Below are 17,910 nucleotides of genomic sequence, written 5' to 3' on the forward strand. Positions count from 1 at the left end.
GTGGCAAAGGCCAGCAGTGATTCCCTGGTATCTAATGACTGCGGGAATACCATTCGCAAGGAGAAAACAGCTCGAGCTCCAGAGCAGCCGGAGCGAACGAGAAGTAAGCGTTCCTGCTGCGCGGCTTCCTCCTACACACGGAGACTTTCTGTCAGCCCCCGGCTGAGTTGCACGGGGTCGGGGGTGCGGCGAAGGCGCTGATCGCAGAGACCCTGTCCTGCGCTCGGAAGGACATCGGGGCAGGGCCGCCCTGGGCGGGTCCCTGCGAGCAGCCCCCGCAGCCATCCCGCCGTGCCGGTGGACAGCGGCCAGGGGAGCGCCCGTGCCGGGCGCTGTGTCTTTAAGGGCCGGGGCCGGCTGCGGGCTCCATCCTCCCTCCATCCCCATCCCCTCCCTCCCCGGCCCGGCGGCGCTGGGCGCCGGGAGGAGGCGCCTGCCGCTAACAAAAGTCTGCGGCCGAGGCTCTCTCTGCTCCCGCCCCGGGCAACAAGTGGCTGGCGGCGGCCTCCCGGGGGAGGCGGCGGCAGCGGCAGGGCTGCGAGGAGGAGGAGGAAGGCGGAGCGGCGCTGAAGCATCGGAGGAGCCGAGCGCCAGCCGCGGGGCGGTGGAGCCAGCGCCCGGAGGCCGTCCCGCCCGTCCTGCTTGTGGATTATAACTGGAGCCGCCTTCCTGGCCCGGACACCCCGGCTGGAAACCGGGGCGGGGTGGGCGCACCGATACATCGCATTTTTGATTCTTTCTCTTTTAAAGTTTTTGTTATTCTTGCTGTTGGTTTTTTTTTTTTTTGGACGGGGTGTGGGAGGGAGGGTGTCGGCCACCCGAGAAGAAGCGGAGGAAGTTGCAAGGCTGCTTTGGACATGTCGCCGTGAGTGCTTTTGGGGGCTCTTCCCGCTGCACCCCGTCAGCCGCGGCCGCTCGGCGCCCCGCGGCAGAGATGCTGAGCGGCGGCGTGGGAAAGCGGCGACGAGCATGAAGGCGGCAGGATGGGCGCGAACAATGGCAAGCAGTACGGCAGCGAGGGTGAGCTGGGGGGGCGGCAGGAGGGGTGCTGGAGCAGCGGCGGGGGTCGTCCCGGCCATGGAGGGGTGACCGGGCGGGGGGCGCCGCGGCGGGATCCTCCTCTCCCCGGCCGGGACGGCTCCCGCCCGGATCCGCGACAGTGTCCCTCTGCGCCCCTTAAAAACACCCTTAACTTTTATTTATTTATTTATTTCACTGGGTTTAAACTAAGGAGTTTAAGTGCTGTCTCAGCTCGTGATGTCGAGGCAGCGACGCGGCTTGCTGTTCGAAGGCAGCTCGGGGGTTACGGCAGTGTTAACTTCGCTAAAAAGTTGTAGAGCTCTCTTTGTAATCCTTTTCTACTCGTCTTTATATCCCAGGATCCTTATATTATGCAGTATGCTATATGACTGCTTCCTGTCTGAACAGAAAAAAAAAAATTAACTCCGGCAAGGGTTGGGGGTAGAGTTAATGTTCTCCAGCTGTTATCCATAGATTTACTCCTGCAATTTCGCTTCAGTGAAACTTTAGTGGGCTTGGTTTTAGATATACAGGGCCTGATTCGTTCTTGTGGAAACCTATTAGTCTCGCTGGAGCTGCATCACGGATGAATTTCAGCTGCTTTGCTTCTGGTGTGAAGGACTACTGGAGCAGTCAGCTGGTGTCAGGCAAACCAATAGCGAGTACAGAAAGTTTGTCTTCCTGCCAGCTAGTTGTAAGCTTTAACTTCTAGCTGACTTCTATGTGAATTGCCCTCCAAGTATTTAGGCAATTCCGTAGGATGTATACCTTCCCCTTGGCGTATTGGGCGACCGTATAGGATCACCATCACCCCCTTTTTTTGTTGAGAGTTTGTAGGTGGAGCGAGGGAGATGATCTTGTGGTCTGCTCCATTCTTTGCGAGTTCAGACAGCAACTGCCAAAGAATACACCTCTTGCATCCAAAATATGCATGAAGATTGTGTAAAGGAAAGGGGAAAGACGCCACTTCTAGAGCAGATTCTGCAGTTCCTTTCATTTATTGCCAAATGAGCTCTGCTTTTTGAAGAGTTGATGAAGTCAGATGCTTTAAGATAAAGATATTCTTCCTGTCATGGCGTTTCAGTCAATTGATACCATCACTAGAAAAACTCCTGCATAAATGGCATGAGCCTGGAAGTTGCAATCAAAGCCTCTTTGGATTCCTTCTGAAAGGGGAAATCTTAGTTTTTCACCAGAGTTGAAAGGGTCATGGTTGATAGTTCTGGTCATGCTGCTGGGAGATGTTTACCTCAATGACCGGAAGGTGTGGATGTATGCCTGATCTGTCTTGTGAATTCAGAGGACTGATTGCTTCAATAAATGCACAATTTTTGGGGAGGGATGTGACTGACATAGAGTCTTTTGCAGCTCTCACTGAAGGGGAGATTAACTGTTCCAGAGGGACCTGATAGGCACTGTGAGGAAGAGCAGGATTGGCTGTTCCTAGTTCACCTCTCTCCTCCATTCAGAGTGGAGATTGGATCCTGGGGATGCAGACTACATGTGGCAAATTAATCTTTGCAGTGCAAACCATTATCTGTCTTGAGAATTAGGTAGAATAGTGGTTTAAAGTTAAAATTAATGTAAAAAATCCTCAAGCCCCATGACCAAAATGTCATCATCAATGTGCCTCATAGATTGTGTTTCCTGGTAACTTCTATGCATCATCAGTTACTGAGAAACTTGGAGAAGCTCTCATACTAGTTTTGTTTCCTGAGTGATACAGAGGACAAATCTAAACCTGATAAAGGGAGGCCTTTCTGCCCCCCCCCCCCCCCCCCCCCCCCCCCCATAGAATACTGGGGCTTTTGGTACCTTTGGCAAATTAACCACTTAATTGCTATAAAAGGTTGAAAAGGTTGCTTTTTAGTAGGATGTGATTATGCTCCCGGGTAGAGGGGTAACACCATTTTCTGTGCACTTTAAAAGCAACCTGAATATCCGTGTAGAAGTTGATGGAGTGGTGTCTGTGGTACACAGTTTTTAGCCTAGTGGGCTTTGTAGGCTGGTGCTGCACTATGGTGTGTCATTTTAGGGATGGAGAATAGTTAGCTGAACTTCTTAAAGGCTGTTTTGCCATTTACAGCTTGCTGATGTCTTAGGTGGGATTTCAACTGCAAATGATTGGTTCACTGGTGAAGACAACTGCAAATGATTTTTAAAATGTTTGGGTTTTTTCCACACAGCTTTCTTTCCTATCTGCTGTGGAACTGCAGAGCTTCATTAATTTGCCCAAATTGGTTCTCATCTCGATGTTGAACAGATGCATTAGGGCAAGGATAACTCTTGCTCAAGATACCACTTCTAAAATAGAGAGCTTTTATGACCAGGAAATTGGGTGTTACATGGATTGCTACATTGTTACACTACCAGTAATAAACTTTTTTTGAAATTCACATCTGTGCTGTGTATGCAATAATCTCAGGCAGCTAAGTGTTTGTGACTGATCACATAAACTACACTGGACTGCCTGTATTTATTTGGTTGGCCAAAGCTTTATGGAATGTGATTTTATGGGAAGCTACAATTGTCATGTTAAGATGCACCAGACAGTTACATGTTTCAGGAGTCTAAATCAGTGTATAGAATCTGGTGTATAATTGACAGTGCCTTTAATTGTGTTTGTTTTCCATTAATTTAATTTTCTAAGGCTAAAACTTGCTCTAAGTGAAGCTTAAATGTAAATAAAATTGCGACAAATCATGTCATGTTTTTTGGGATATGAACACAACACTCATTTAAGAAATTATGATAAATTAATATAGAAGCAAAACTTAGTATACAGGAATTTACTTCTTTTTAAATGTAAAATATTAAATACAAGATTACTTTCCTAGTTTTCATTTGAATTTTACAATAATTGTTTTAAGGTGGATTATTCCTGGAAATATGTAGTGCTTGAGATCTCGGGAGCTTGAGATTTGCTGTAGTATGCAGTAGATTCAGACTGAAGTGTTAAAGCTTGAGATAAGTCTTTCCGAATGTGTTCCAGCAGTTGTGTTTGAACAGTGCTACTGATGCTAATAGATCACTGGAGCAAGAAATCCACTTTATCATGGAGCAGAACTTGTAGGGCTACATAGATAAACTGGTGGAAATCATCACTTACCTTAGCAAGAGTTTTACTGCTGTCTTTCACTTTCTTGCCATGGGGATAAATCATTCTGCTTTCTCTCAATTATTTAGCTCCTTGCTTGGTTTTTAAATAAGAGGAGGCCTTGTGTCTGACAGTGGACAGAGCAGCCTTTTGTTGTTGAAGCTGTCAAAGGTCAGGTGTTCTGTTTAAGGACCTGCCTTAAAATGTAATGCTGTTGCAGCTGACCAAACAAGACACTACTCATCATCACAGGTGAGGGACTGAATTGAAGAATGTTGTTCTTTAACTATTGCCAAGTTGATTGGATACCTTGGCCGTGTTTCTGCAATGTTTCTGCCGAGAAAACCCTTCTGTGCTGGGCATGAGGATGGGTGGGTGCTGATGGTAGTGCCAGCTGTTGGCATGGGACCTTTGGGAAAAAGTTAACTGGATGCTGTCCCTCTTACCACCTGAGGCACTTTCTAGTCCTCAAGGGAAGGACTTAAAAACTGCAGGCTTCTGTAGTACAAGGGAATTGGCTTTGTGATATGAGTTGGGGGAATAATCTGTGTTATTGCATATGAAAGGAAGCTGTGGCATTGAGGTGAAATTGCTGCTTTGCAAAATAACTTTTCAACATGTTTTCTTCTCAAGTGACTTCTTCATTAAACTGAGATCTGAGAACCAGTCAAATTTGAGAGGAGCTAAATAACGGTACAAAATTTTGACAATACTGATGTTCAGACCAGATGAAGGCATGTATTTTTTAATAAGTCAACTGTCCAGAATCCTGCAGTTGTGGATAAAACTTTCTTAGGGCATCTCCTGCGCTTTCTCCATCCAGAAACTGGTCTAGAGAGGATTGATGACAATGAGCAGCAGCTCCACTTGATCAGCTAAAATGTATCATGAAAGACTTGATGTAACACAAGAGCCTGCAGATACTGTAGAGAACAGAGGATGGCAGGGGAAGAGGAAACTGTGGGAGAAATAGTTGAAACAGCACCTTAGACAAGGAAATCAACATCCTTTCTGAATCATAAGCCTTGTTGACAAACTTTTTCTTTTTGAATCTGAATATTTCATGTGGGAAGATTTTAATGTAAACTCTTTGGGAATAACTTTCACTCTGTTCTTAGTTTGAAAATGTTCCTTCTTCAGACGTTTATTTGTCATGTTTTGTATTCACAAACCACTTGGAGGGAGAATTCCTGTGTATATCCCAGTGTTCTGCTCGAGTAAGCACCAGCACTGCAACCTGCCTTTTTCATGAGATACAGTTGCTACAAAGTACAACATGGTTTCACAAAGGTGTTGTTAATTATGATGTGTGACCTGGTATACAGTAGCTAAAACTTCCCAGGAATTACCAGCATGTAGCACTATGGAGAAGTGGGTCAGTCTGTGTTCATTTTGGAGTAAGTTACTCTCTCAAATCTTTCCCTTCAGTTGGGAAACTTGGTCAAGGTCTGCATTATAGAGCCAGGCTTTCAGACTGTTTCTTGAAGGTGCTGTTGAACACCAGCTCATTGTGATTGCTCAAACTAGATCTCTGCTCATTCAGTGATGGCAGGTGTTCTGACACACCTGAGGTTGTGTATGGAAATCTTTTTCGTCCAAAAGTTCTGGCATTGATGACCTATAGATTTTGCCATATCTTAGGATTAGTTTCTTCACAAAGTGGTGCTGGATTTACTTCACATGCAGTGCATATGTCAGCTGTGAAAAACAGTATAACATGGTAGTCTTGCACTCTTTTGTTTAAAGAGTTGAATCATAATAATTTACCAATTATTTATATTAGTGGTTAGAATCTGTGAAGCCTTGTGTGAAATTTTAATGGGGTAAGGGGTGGGAAAGGCAATAAAGCAGCTTTTACTACATTATTTAAATACAAAATTGTGACACCCCTCTGAGGTATCTTCCCTGTGTACTGCATCTTCAGAAGCAAGGGCAGTTTTTCTTTCTGGTGTTTATTATTTTCTACGATGAGGTTCTCAGAGTCAAGTGAAGAGTCTCATCAAGTTGGGTGCCAAAAGGCTCCTAGGCTGTGCATTTTTTTCCTCAGCTTGTTTTGATGTCTGAGTTGCATTTATGCATTTCTATTTGACCTGTTAAACATGAAGTTTAGTATATCACACTTACTGCTGTCTTACTTTACTGTTCTGGTAGGGGTTTTGTTTTGATTGTTTTCTTAACCTTAACATCCATGTGACTACTGTGAACATTAAGGTGCTGGTTAATAGTGCTTTTGCCATTGCACTCACTTATGTGACTGTGTTGTGCTTTTTGGTACTTGACCAGTGTCAGTTCTTGCATTTTACTTGTGGCTGAATTCCACTCAGCTACCTTCAGAGAGAAGAGACTTGCCTCCTAACAACCAAGCTGGGACTGGAAGTATAGCAGTATTCCAAACGTCAGTCCTTCAAGCAGTGTTGTTTTTCTAAAAGGGAATTTGCAGTCTGACAGTGGCCAACTGCTCATAACTGAAAGTAATCTTCAAAAATGCTGCTTAGGATGTTCATTTTTTATGTAACTGTCAACTGAGCAATGCAAAATGATTGTGTGTATGTGTGTTTACTCAGTTTGTCTCCAAAAAGTAAATTTGCTCTAAACTCAGTGCTTATGTTGCATGTTGTTGTCTAGATCACATGGCAGGGGCAGGAGGAGGGTCGGACACAGCACTTAAGTGAGCTGCTCTGCTGCTGTCAGTTTTCCATAAAACAGAATTTTCTTTTCTAAAAAAATGACCAGCCTTTGTGTAATGTAAATGTGTGTGTTTATACACATGCACACAGCTACAGATTTGTGGGAGAAACATCCATGTTATTTCATAAAATGTTATTCTTTCATAAAATGCTTCTGGGACAAGGGAGGATGGATCTCTTTTTTTTTTTTTTTTTTTTTTTTTTTTTTTTTTTTTAGCAGATATTAGCTAACTAACTGTACTCTAGGGAGTTGTCTTTGACTTGATAGCTTTGCATGGTGCAAGATTAACTGGATGCTCTTCTGTTTAATTAAAAAAAAAAAAGCTGACTTGGTCTCAGCTGAGGTAGTAGGACTCCAGGACTCATCCTTCTTTTGCCCACTCATCAAAGGTGTGGAAGGAGACAAGACTGCTTTTGTAACTTTTGTAAAACTGAATTTGAACATCCTTCTACCAAACTGGACTTCATAAAATCCAAACTGAAGTGGATACTATATCATTCCTTGTGAGGGGGAAAAAATAAAAAGCAACATATTGGGTGAGCAGTTTTAAGTCTAAAGCGCTAACCCCAAAAACTCCTCAGCAAACGTGGTTTTCTGGCAGTTTCAATCCTTTGGCCACTTCTAGATTCCTTACTTCTGTGAACAATTCCTAACTAGGAATTGGTTTGCTCCTTCGTGTGTCTTGTTTGTGTTAGGAAAGTGATTGGCAGAAGGCATTGGATGACATTTGAAGGCTGAAATGCACAAGTGGTTTATTTCTGCTCTTCATTTAATAGTTAGCTATGCCCTATTTTTTAATACAGGACATGTGCTTTGCTAAATTAGGACAACTATTTCATTAAGGAGTAGTGACCTTCAAAAGCTGAAAAACAGGTGGTGGGCTCCCAGTAAAATCTGTTTCTTGTTGATAAGAAGAAGAAATATGCAACATTTTCTATGTGTATAGATGTGCAGTTTGTGATGGGATAGACGAGCTGCAGGACTTCGTTATTCAAGTACCATTTAGGCTGAGAACTCATAGTGTTGTAGCTGACCTTGGGGGGGAAAAAAGCTGTCAGTTCTCTCTGATCATACCTCTCATTTTAGTTCCAAATCTACCTGTGTGCCTTCTAGAACCAACATGGCATTGAGAACAGGTTTGTGTGAGACCTCTTCAAGTAGTTGAAGCATAAAGGAGTTGTTATCATCTTGATGTTGTGCTTGAGTTGGCTGTGTCCGAGCAGGTATTTAAGGAAAAGTTTCCAACTCTGTGCCAGTATCCAAACTCACCTATTTTGCCAACAAATTACTTTTGTTATCTTCACCCTACATACTTTTGTGATCTCTGCCTTAAGTAAATGGGGGAAAAAATTGTTGTATCTTGGGGATTTTTTTACCCTTTTCTACCCTTGGAGTAAAGTGAGCAACAGGAAGCTCTTTTTCGTGCCCATGTTTTGGATCAGGAAATTCCTGTCTGCAATACATAAATTTGTCAAATCAACATCCGAAATCACGTGGTACTTTTCTTCCTGAGTGATTTGTGTACAAATGTGTATAATAGTTGCAATAATGCTGTACTGAAGTCCTTTCAAGCAGCATTAGCTTGGAGGAAGGTGATTTAATACTCTTTTCAGGGAATATATTTTAAAAATTATCTTCCTCAATTTCCTTATTTCTTCTGCAAAAAGAAAACCAAATGAAATTCGCAGATGCTATTATAAAAGGAGCAATTATAAGGTCGGCTGTCTTTTTGTTTGGTTATTTTTTTAAAGAAAGAAAGAGGAGTCCAAAACCACTGGCACAACATCAGTGATGGTTAACTAGGAAGAACCTCTTTTGATCAAGTCACACAACCTTGTTTCACAGTAAAAATAGAATTTGTATCAAGTCTAGTTGTCACATGACAAGTGTAGTCTTGTCAGCTCACGGGGAGTCCAGACTTCTATTGTTTGTGTGACTGCAGGCATAGTGGAGAAGCATGCCATCTATTTAAGGCTCAGATGCTATTTTGTTGCCAGATTGCACAAAATCCTCTTTCTGTGTAAGTGGCTGCACAGAGAAGAGAAACTTGGAAATTTTTCTTAAATTGTGTAATAATTACTCAGGGTGAATATTTTGTTTAAATACTATCCTTGAGAGATAATAATGCTATTGTGGAAACAGATGAAGATAAAGTGCATTTATTTGAGAGTTTCTTATGGTGCTTGTGGCTCTTGTGCTATTTTGTCCCTGGTGAAATGATGACAGTACTTGATCTTGTTCATCAGTGGAGTGCAAGACAGCAAGGTCAATGGATGGTCACCAACAGATGTACTCAACAGATGTTTTTGGGGTTTTTTGTAGTACCTAGTAAAATGTATTTCTATTCCAGTTTTTCATTTGCCTTTTCTTTTACACTTTATAAGGAAGCTGTTTGTGGCATCAACATGGAATCATAGAGTAGTTTGGATTGGAAGGAACCTTTTAAATGTCATCTAGCGCAATCCCCCTGCAATGAGCTTCAGGTTGCTCATAGCACCTTCCAACCTGACCGTTTTATGTTTCCAGGGATGGGGTATCCACCACCTTGCTGTACAACCTGTTCCAGTGTTTCACCACTGTCACTATAAAATAATTTTTCCTGATATCTGGTCTAAATCTTTTAGTTTAAAACCAATACCCCTTGTGCTATCACACACAGGCCTACTACAAAGTCTGTCCCCATCTTATAAACTCTCTTTAAGTGTGGAAAGGTTGCAGTTAGGTCTTACAGGAGTCTTCTCTTCTCCAGGCTGAAAAGACCTAACTTTTTCAGCCTGTCCTCATAAAAGATGTACTCCAGCACCGTGATAATTTTTGTGATCCTCCTCTGGACTTGTTCCAACAGGTCCAACATGTCTTTCCTGTGCTATGGTCTCCAGAACCGTATGCAGTACTCTAGGTGTGGTTATGCATAACCTTTTTTAAAATAAGGTTGTGGAAACAATAAGCTATTGCTTAATTATGTGGTGAAAATTGTTGATATACAACTTGAGCTTTTGGAATTTTTGGACCTTCAGGATATACTAAAGAGGTATGAGAAAAGCCTTGTAGCAGCAGGATTTCAATTCCAGTTAGCTGTGCTAGCATCAAGTCGAAGCTACCTGTATGCTCTTCTGCATCAAGAATATCTAGCAGCTGACCTTCCTCTTCAGGTTCATGAATGGCTGTCCTCTTTTGTAGCCAACAAGCCTGAAGGTCCTCATCTATTTTTAGTGTGGTTTGAGAACATGGGTGCTCCTACTCCAGAGCCTCTAGCTGTAGAATTTTTTTGTTTTGGTATACTAGATTGCTGGTGGGGTTCTGTACAGACTGTAAAGTTACATTACAGCCTTTTCCAATCAACTCTTGGCCATATTTTAAGGTCTACAGAGCCTGAAATACGCAAATCCAAAGATTGGAAGTTACACCTCTGGAGATCTCTAATCCAACGTGCTGCTCAAAAGGAAGCCAACTAGAGCAGGTAGCACAGACTATTGTGTCATCAGATTTCTTAGCACCTCCAAAGATGAATATATTACAATGGCCCTGAGGATATTACAATGCCCCTGAGCAGTCTGTTCCAGTGCTCAGTCACCTGCAGATTTTAAAAGAAGAAAAAAAAAGCTTTAATGTTTAAATGGAAATCTTATATATTAATTTGTGACTATTGCCTCTTGTCTATTCAATGGCTCTCACTGAGAAGACTCTGTGTTCTTTACTCCACTCTCTCCCTTGTCCAGGTATTTATATACAATGATAAGATTTTGTCTGAGTTCCTTCAACTCTAGAGTAAAGTGTTCTAGCTCTGAGTATCTTTCTGCCTGGTCTACCTTTATGAAAGTTAGTTTGTTTTCAGTTTTGTTTCACTGTCCACTTAGCTAGACTGTGCTTCATCCATTTGTCTATGAAGGTGCTATGGAAAACAAAAGTTGGGAAGCCTTGCTGAAATCAGGATAAACCACTCGTGTATTCCCCTAGTGCCAGTTGTTTCCTTATTGATGTTTGTCAGGTTGTTCAAGAATTACTTCCACTTGTAAATCCCTGATAATGACTTCCCATCGCCTTCTTGGCTTGGAAGTATTTTCCAGGAAGCTCTGTCACTTGTCCTGGATTGAGGTGAGGCTGACCAGCATGTGGCTCCCTAGATTGTCCTCCAAGCTGTTCGAGACAGGGGCGTGTTTTGCTTTTGTCCTGTTCTCAGGAACCTCTCCTGATCACCATGACCTTCCTGCAGTAATTGAGTGACCTTGCTGTGACATTGGCCAGATCACACAGCCATGACCAGTGCACTCCATCAGGTCTCATGGATTTGTATCTGTCCAGTTTGGTTAAATGCTCCCTTGCTTAATCTTCCTGTACTTCTACTGGTTCCTTATGTTTAGAAAAGCTACTACTGGGCTTTCAGAAGCAATAGAGTTCAGCTGTAGCAAGTTCTGGCAAGTGTGAACGCTGTATTACAGTAGTTGAGTATCTCTAAACAGTACTCTGTAAACTTGTGTCTACAGCTGGTTTGGAGTTTTTCAGCTATAATTTATTTTTACCTTATATATTAATGTTAAAAGTCTTCATTTCTACTGGGTAAAGAAACTCGCACTTTCTTGATGACTACACTTTCTCTTGGCAGAGAACAGATGAAATAAGAAGAATACTCCCAAGAGTTGTGGTGGTAGAATCTGGCTCTGTGGTTTTTTTTTTTTTTTTGCTGTTTCTGGCAGCAACAATGGTCTGTGCTTTTCATAAAAGCTTCTTCCATGGAGTTTTGCTTGCTTCAGGAGGAACAGCTAGCCCAGGATAACATTTTTTTGCTCTCCCAGACAATTACGATTGTTACTTTATTAATAAAGTTGTAGTAATAATAAGAAATCACTTCTGCCATGTTCAAATTGATGTAGCCATGACTGGTAAAATACTTGTCACAGTAATCCTTATTCTACTGGTGTAAAGGTTTGCTTCTTTCCATGCATTCTAGGATTGAGTCAAAGATGAGTTAAATCCCCCATTTTTGTTATGGAAGGTTAATATTAAAGTTTAGATGAAATGCCTTACTTTTCATATGTGAAATGATCAAATACGATTGTCTTAAATTTCCTTTGGGAAGCAATCACTACCAGACAACGTGGGTAATTTTAATCCTCTGAGGCGCCAGTAGATGCTTCTCAGTTTAGAGTCTTCTATTTAAAACTAAAGTTATGTACAATACAATGGGTTTTGGATATTGCTATGTGTAATGCTACTTGGCAGTTGAATTTGCATTTTGATTTCAGTACGAAAAAAGTTAACTCTAGGGTAATTCACCTGTTAATGTTCTATTCCTTGAACATTTGTTCTGTGTGGGAGAGGGGGTAACTTTCCAGAAAAGTAGAAGGTTCTGTGGTATCAGAACTGTAGCCACAGTGCATGAATCAAAATGTTCCAACATGAGATTTTAGGGGTGACTTTTTAGAACTGTTTTTCTTTCCGTTTGTATGTATAGACTAGACAGCATAGTCCAGTCTAAAGTTTTCTTTGGCACTCAGGCAGGAGCAGAATATTTTGCTTATGTCTTCATTTCTCTTGGGAAATTATTGCTCTTTACTCCCCTGTGGGTGTACCTTTTGTTCCCCTGCGTGGTCGTCTTTATGAAAAAACACAAATGCTTGTGGTGAGTATTTATTTCTCTTGCCAGGAACTAGTGGAACAAAGGTGAATGTGAGACTTCCTCTCCCTAAAACAATTACTAATTTTTCCTGCTTTAACTCTGGTTTTAAAAGGCTCTATGTGAGTACCTTTCTTGTATCCATGAAATAATTCAGCTGTGATTTGGCTTACGGTTTATCGAGAGGTTGCACACAAAGTGTGAATAAGGGGAAACACTAGTTTCTGTTTGGTTGTCCAAGAATTTATTGATTCAAATGTTGTTTTGATTTAGGTCTTTGATAATGGTGTAATTTGCTTTTCATCATGAAAGTACATAGTATGGCAAGTTGTATTTGTCTCTGCAAGAGCTGAACTGTGATGACTGCCCAGCATCTTTATAATGGTAGATGTTTCCATAGCGTGTGTCAGGTAATGAAGTGGAATTGAACACCCTTATTGCTTACCTATTTTTTTTTTGAGCACAGGATTTGGCAGCAGAAGTAGGACACAGTGAATGTTGCAGATGTATTCCATTCTGGGTTTCCTGCTTTCATTATGCCAGGCCTCATTTTCTATGGAAAACAAATTCTTGCCCTTCTGTGGATAAGATCTCCTGCTGCCCTTTGCCTTGCCATGTCTGTCACTGAAGTGTAGGGTTTCTTCATTAAGTCCCTACTTGAGCAAAAACATTCCTAGAAAGTGAAGTTCAGCTTCCCCAGGATTAGAGTCTAAACCAGAGCAAGTCTAGTCAGACACAGGAGCCTTTCACACAGCAGTTTGCTGTCAGTGGTTGTCTGGTTTGTGCCTTTTAACCATCAATTATTCCTACCCGTGTTTTCCTCAATTTTCTTCTTAACTGAGGTATTGGCACTTGACTGAAAGGAATGTGGTACATAGGACACAGAGCCTGGGCTTTTTGTTAATTGATACTGATAACAGCCTTGTTGCTCATGCCAGCCAGCCATGGTTTTGAGAAAATATAAGACAAATTGTGAAGGATTCTGTTGATTCAGGATGTATTTTCAAGTCAAGGTCAGGTCTTTAATTATGCACGTGGGGGAAGAAGGATCATCACACAATCTTGCTTTAACCCTGTAGATGCCAGCTAATGGGTGTGAAATGTGAACAAAATCTCTGTACAATCAGTACAACTCGTGTAAAATTTTCTTTTTTGTAGACTTGATCACAGGCCGTTTCAGGAAAAAAACTCCCAATATAAACTCAATTACATATTCTTGGGTCTTTCAGCTGAAAGTCCAAGGAGGTGGAGCTGCAGTGGAAAGGTGTGTGTTTTTTCCTGGGCCATACAAGAGATGTTCATCAGGACCCAGTAGAAACTTGGCTTAAATTAAAAAAAAAAAAAAAAAAAAAAAAAAAAAAAAAAATCAATACTCTAGGGATAATAAGCAAATCTGTTTCGCTAGTGAGTGATCTGTGAACTAGATGTTCCTAGTGGTGTATTTTTGGATGATAGAGAATGGTGGAGGAATAGTGAATTACACAAAGTGTTCTCTGCTATTCTCTTCTACAGCAATACCAAAATTGAGTTTGCTTCAGTTTAGAAAAAAGAACCTTATCTTGTGGTGTAGCTGAGCCTCTTTCCTTTGGGAAAAGAGCTACTGCTTTTTAAAAAGGGATGTTTTAGTAAGGACTTAATATGTTTTTTAAGTCCTCTTTCATGATGAAGCCATGAAAAGTTTTAAATAAAAAAGTTAATTCTTATATGTTGGCTTTGCATTTGTATGCCACAGAGCTGAAGTTCTGTGTTAGTGATACCCAGACTGCACACAAGTAATAATACAGCTTTGCAGAAATCAAAAATGTATGATGAGAATAAAAACACCTGAACAAAAAATTTCCTATGGGAGCAGGCCTTAATTTTAATTTCTGTACCGCAAATGTTGTATATTCATACTACACAGTGTTGTTAATACGTCGACCTTTTTGTTTCACCATGTAGTGTGTCTTTAAACAAAAAGGTATCTACCACTTTCTTTGAGCCTCTAGTTCTCAGTATATGTGCTAGGTTAATGGAATTTCTAAAATTTTTAGCTATAGAATTCCAATAAGAATCCTCAAGGAGTTTTTCAATTTAGTTCTAGTGAAATGGCTTTGAAGAGTTAAGGCTAAGAATATGATTTTCAGTGTTGTGTAACCAGCATTGATTTTTGTGATCTAAAAAGGACAGCATATTTCTGAAAACTTCATTTGAGGAGTTGAACTGTATTTTTTTTTAATTTTTAAATTTAAAATACAATGTGCAGATAAGGACAATGTACTTTTAAAAAAGATGCAAAAAACCAAGCACAAATAATGCCAGAATGAAATGTGTTAGGGAGATTGGAAACCAGACCACTGTACTTTCCTTGAGACTGTCTAGCTACATTAGTTAGTCAGGAAAGTCATTAAATCCTGGCTATCTTCTGAAATGCGTCAGCTGAGCCCTGATAATTCTGGTTTCCAGCAGACCAGAAATCAACTAATTGCATATTTTGTAAACAATTTACCATAACACTAATGCTTGGTGTCAATATATATTAATGTGGTGCATTGACCTGACCCAGTGAAATGTGACAACCCTACTCTTCAGCAGGGCTATGCCCTCTGGAAAGCTGGTGAATTAAAATTATTTTATTGGTGTAATGTGTTCTTAGTTTGCTGAGTACCAGCTGCAATAAGCTGGGTATTCCCCTAGGAATTTTTGGTGGAATGTTCTGTGGTGGAGGAGACAGGGATGCTGAGTCTGAGCAGTGGCAGAGTAACTGCTCTAAAGTGGAGCAATCACAGCTCCACAATGTGCAATCACAGCTTTGATGAACTTTAACAGATTTCTTGCTGTCGTCCATTCAATAAAGGACTGACTTGGATTTTTCTCTTGTGCAACAGGTAAAAAGAAGTACAGTAGCTTAATATTCTTTTCCTGTTTGGCAATAGTCCAAGGTATCTCAAGGGCCAGGCATATCAGATGATCCTTCAGTGCTTGCCAAGGAAGTTGGCAAGTTTTTGGGTTTTTTTCCTTGAAGTTTACGCTTTACACTAGACATAGGAAAACTTCTCTGAAGAGATTACGTCAGCCATGAAGAGTAAATGGACCACTCTCCTATCTTATGTTTTGTCATTGCTTTGCCACTTAAACAAGGATTTTTTTCTGAAGGATAATGGATTTAGGATTTGGTAACACTGTATGGATAGATAACACCACTTAGATAAGTGGCACAATGGTTTTCAGAAGTATTTTAGAGGGAGTTTGCCACTTAAATTACTTCCTCTGCTATCTTTCTGTCTAAACTACTATGTAAGCTCTGTGGCTATGTTGGAAGCAATTAAGGATAGGTAAGAAAGATGCTACCATTGTTCCAGGTAGGGCTTTGAATGTTTGAATGAAGTTATAAACAGAACAGGTAAGGAATCAATCTAGAAGCTGCCAAAAGAATTTGTTTGTAATTTTGGGTCAAATCTGGTATTGCTCCTTCAGGATCTGCCTCTCAAATTGTTTCTCTGCAGCTGAAAGCAAACTCCAGTCTAAAATTAATCTGGATTCATCTTAATGTGTTCTGAGAGGTAAGCATCAGTTGTCTGATTCTCTGATCCGTAGATCCTCACAGTCAGTAAATGCAGTTGCCTGTTGCCCTCTTATAAAATCTGACAACAGTTCCTTGTAGTTCACTAACTGTATGCAAAGCCAGTAAAGCCTTGGGTGTGCTCCCATGTGCAATGGTTGGTTGGTGGTGGCAGCAGCTGCTTGACTCCGTGCAGCTTAGGTAGTACTTTTTTCTCTATTGGTGTCATTCAGACCAGCCAGAAGCTTTTAGCATCCTGAAGAATTTTCCATTACACCTCCTAATCACTTTTGAGTAAATTATGAAGTGGCCAAGAGGTTATTCTTCCTTTGCTTAATGGCACAGCTGTCTCTTGAGTATTTCTCTTCTGCTGTGTGGTTTTGAGGAGAAGTGTGGGAGAGTGGGCACTGCAAGTGCTTGTGTTGTTTTGAAAATGCTTCTTGGGGTCCAGACAAAAAGTAATGTCTGGAATATTTCTGTTTATTGTCTGTGAGAGGCACAGGAAATAGGAAAGGCCAACTAAATTATAGCAGCCAGAAAACTCCTCTGAAGCAAAGGAAAATTTAGGAGTGACAGAACTGGGCTTTGCTGCCCACTGGGTCTGTGGTGCACATTCCTCATAAATCTAGTGATAGAACTGGATCAAGGCTCCTTCATTCTAGAACAACAGAGGGGAAATTAAGTTATAGTTTCAGTGCTAGAGAAGGGAGAAACATTTAATTCTCTCACCCCAAATCTCCATAATCTGTAGGTGAGTTCTCAAGAAGGTACCAGAGCTGCAGGAAAACTTGTAGGCAGAATTTTCTCCCACTTTCACTTAGAAAAAATGGTCATTATTTTCTTTTGCTAGTTAGAGTTGCAGATGAAAATGGAGGATGCTAAGAACAGATATTCTGAGTGAGGAAATTGCTGTAAAATGCAGAATAATCCTGTACTATCCCAACTAATTGGGAATCTAAAATCTTGGCAAAAGTTCTCCTACGTTGCTATAAAGATAAATAACCTACCAAGTTTGCAAGTCCTCTCACCTCAAGGCAAAGATGTTTGCATTTTCAGCCTTCTGTTTTCTTGCAGCTTAAACTGTCCAGTTTTTAGGTTAAACAGATCTGTGAAAAAAAATTAAATCTTGGCATTTGGCCATAGTAAACAAATGAGAATTGGAATTTCTTTGAATGTTTAATAACAATAAGATGAATTGTTCCAAAGTACTTTATGCCTCATTATAGCGAAATACTACCTTTATCTTAAAATATTGTTTGCACATGTGTAATGTAAAAATGCTATTTAGACTTGAACATTTTTATTTTTGGTTGATGCTAAACTTAAATGGTGACTGATTGCTTGGGATTCATTGTCATGCCTTCTGCTAAACCAAGATGTGTCCTTGACCTGTGAGAATGTGCTGCTGTGTGGCTGCTTGCCTTCCTCTGTACCATGGCAGCTGAAGGTTTGTCTTTCAGAGCAGTACTTTTTTGTATGGGTTCTCATTGGAAAGGGGCACTTCATGTTGTGCTGTCGTATTTATGTCATGGAGTTAAATCCTAATCCTTTGCTTTTATACCAAGAAATGTTGTGCATTGTTTGTGTAGGTGATGATGATCTCTCCAGGCTGACAACCCAGGGTTTGCACAGTATTTCTATGTGTCCCCCATGATTTATCTTAAAATCTTTATGGCAGCTATCAGCAGTGGGAGAAGTAGGAATCAGAAAAAAAGGGCTGTATGGGCAAGATTGCTTTCTCTAAAGAAACTTCTGGGAGTACCTTTTCATAGAACCTAAAATGCATGAACTGGCTGAAACGAGACCCCTGTAGCCTGGTGACCCTTCATGACTTATAAAGCAAAGAAGAGTTTAATGGAATTTTGTGAAGAGTTAATGGAACCTGTAAGCTAGAATTGTACATTCTAGACTGAAGCAAGGATAAGTGGGTTCTCTTTTCTTGTTAGGTCT

The 17,910-nt window shown here is 41.0% G+C and overlaps 1 protein-coding gene across 2 annotated transcripts in view; it reads left to right on the plus strand.

Moving 5' to 3' along the window:
* The first annotated feature begins 774 nt into the window (after positions 1–774).
* Positions 775–17,910, plus strand: part of FBXL7 (F-box and leucine rich repeat protein 7) — a 171,355-nt gene continuing 154,219 nt past the window's right edge. For both annotated transcript variants that reach the window (XM_041411817.1, XM_041411819.1), the window contains exon 1: positions 775–1,020. In XM_041411817.1, the coding sequence (XP_041267751.1) occupies positions 984–1,020 (37 nt within the window). In that variant the 5' untranslated portion in view covers positions 775–983. The remainder of the gene's footprint in view (positions 1,021–17,910) is intronic.

The sequence above is a fragment of the Onychostruthus taczanowskii genome, unplaced genomic scaffold (assembly GCF_017590055.1).
Source record: "Onychostruthus taczanowskii isolate IOZ18803 unplaced genomic scaffold, ASM1759005v1 scaffold37, whole genome shotgun sequence".
Taxonomy (NCBI): Eukaryota; Metazoa; Chordata; class Aves; order Passeriformes; family Passeridae; genus Onychostruthus; species Onychostruthus taczanowskii.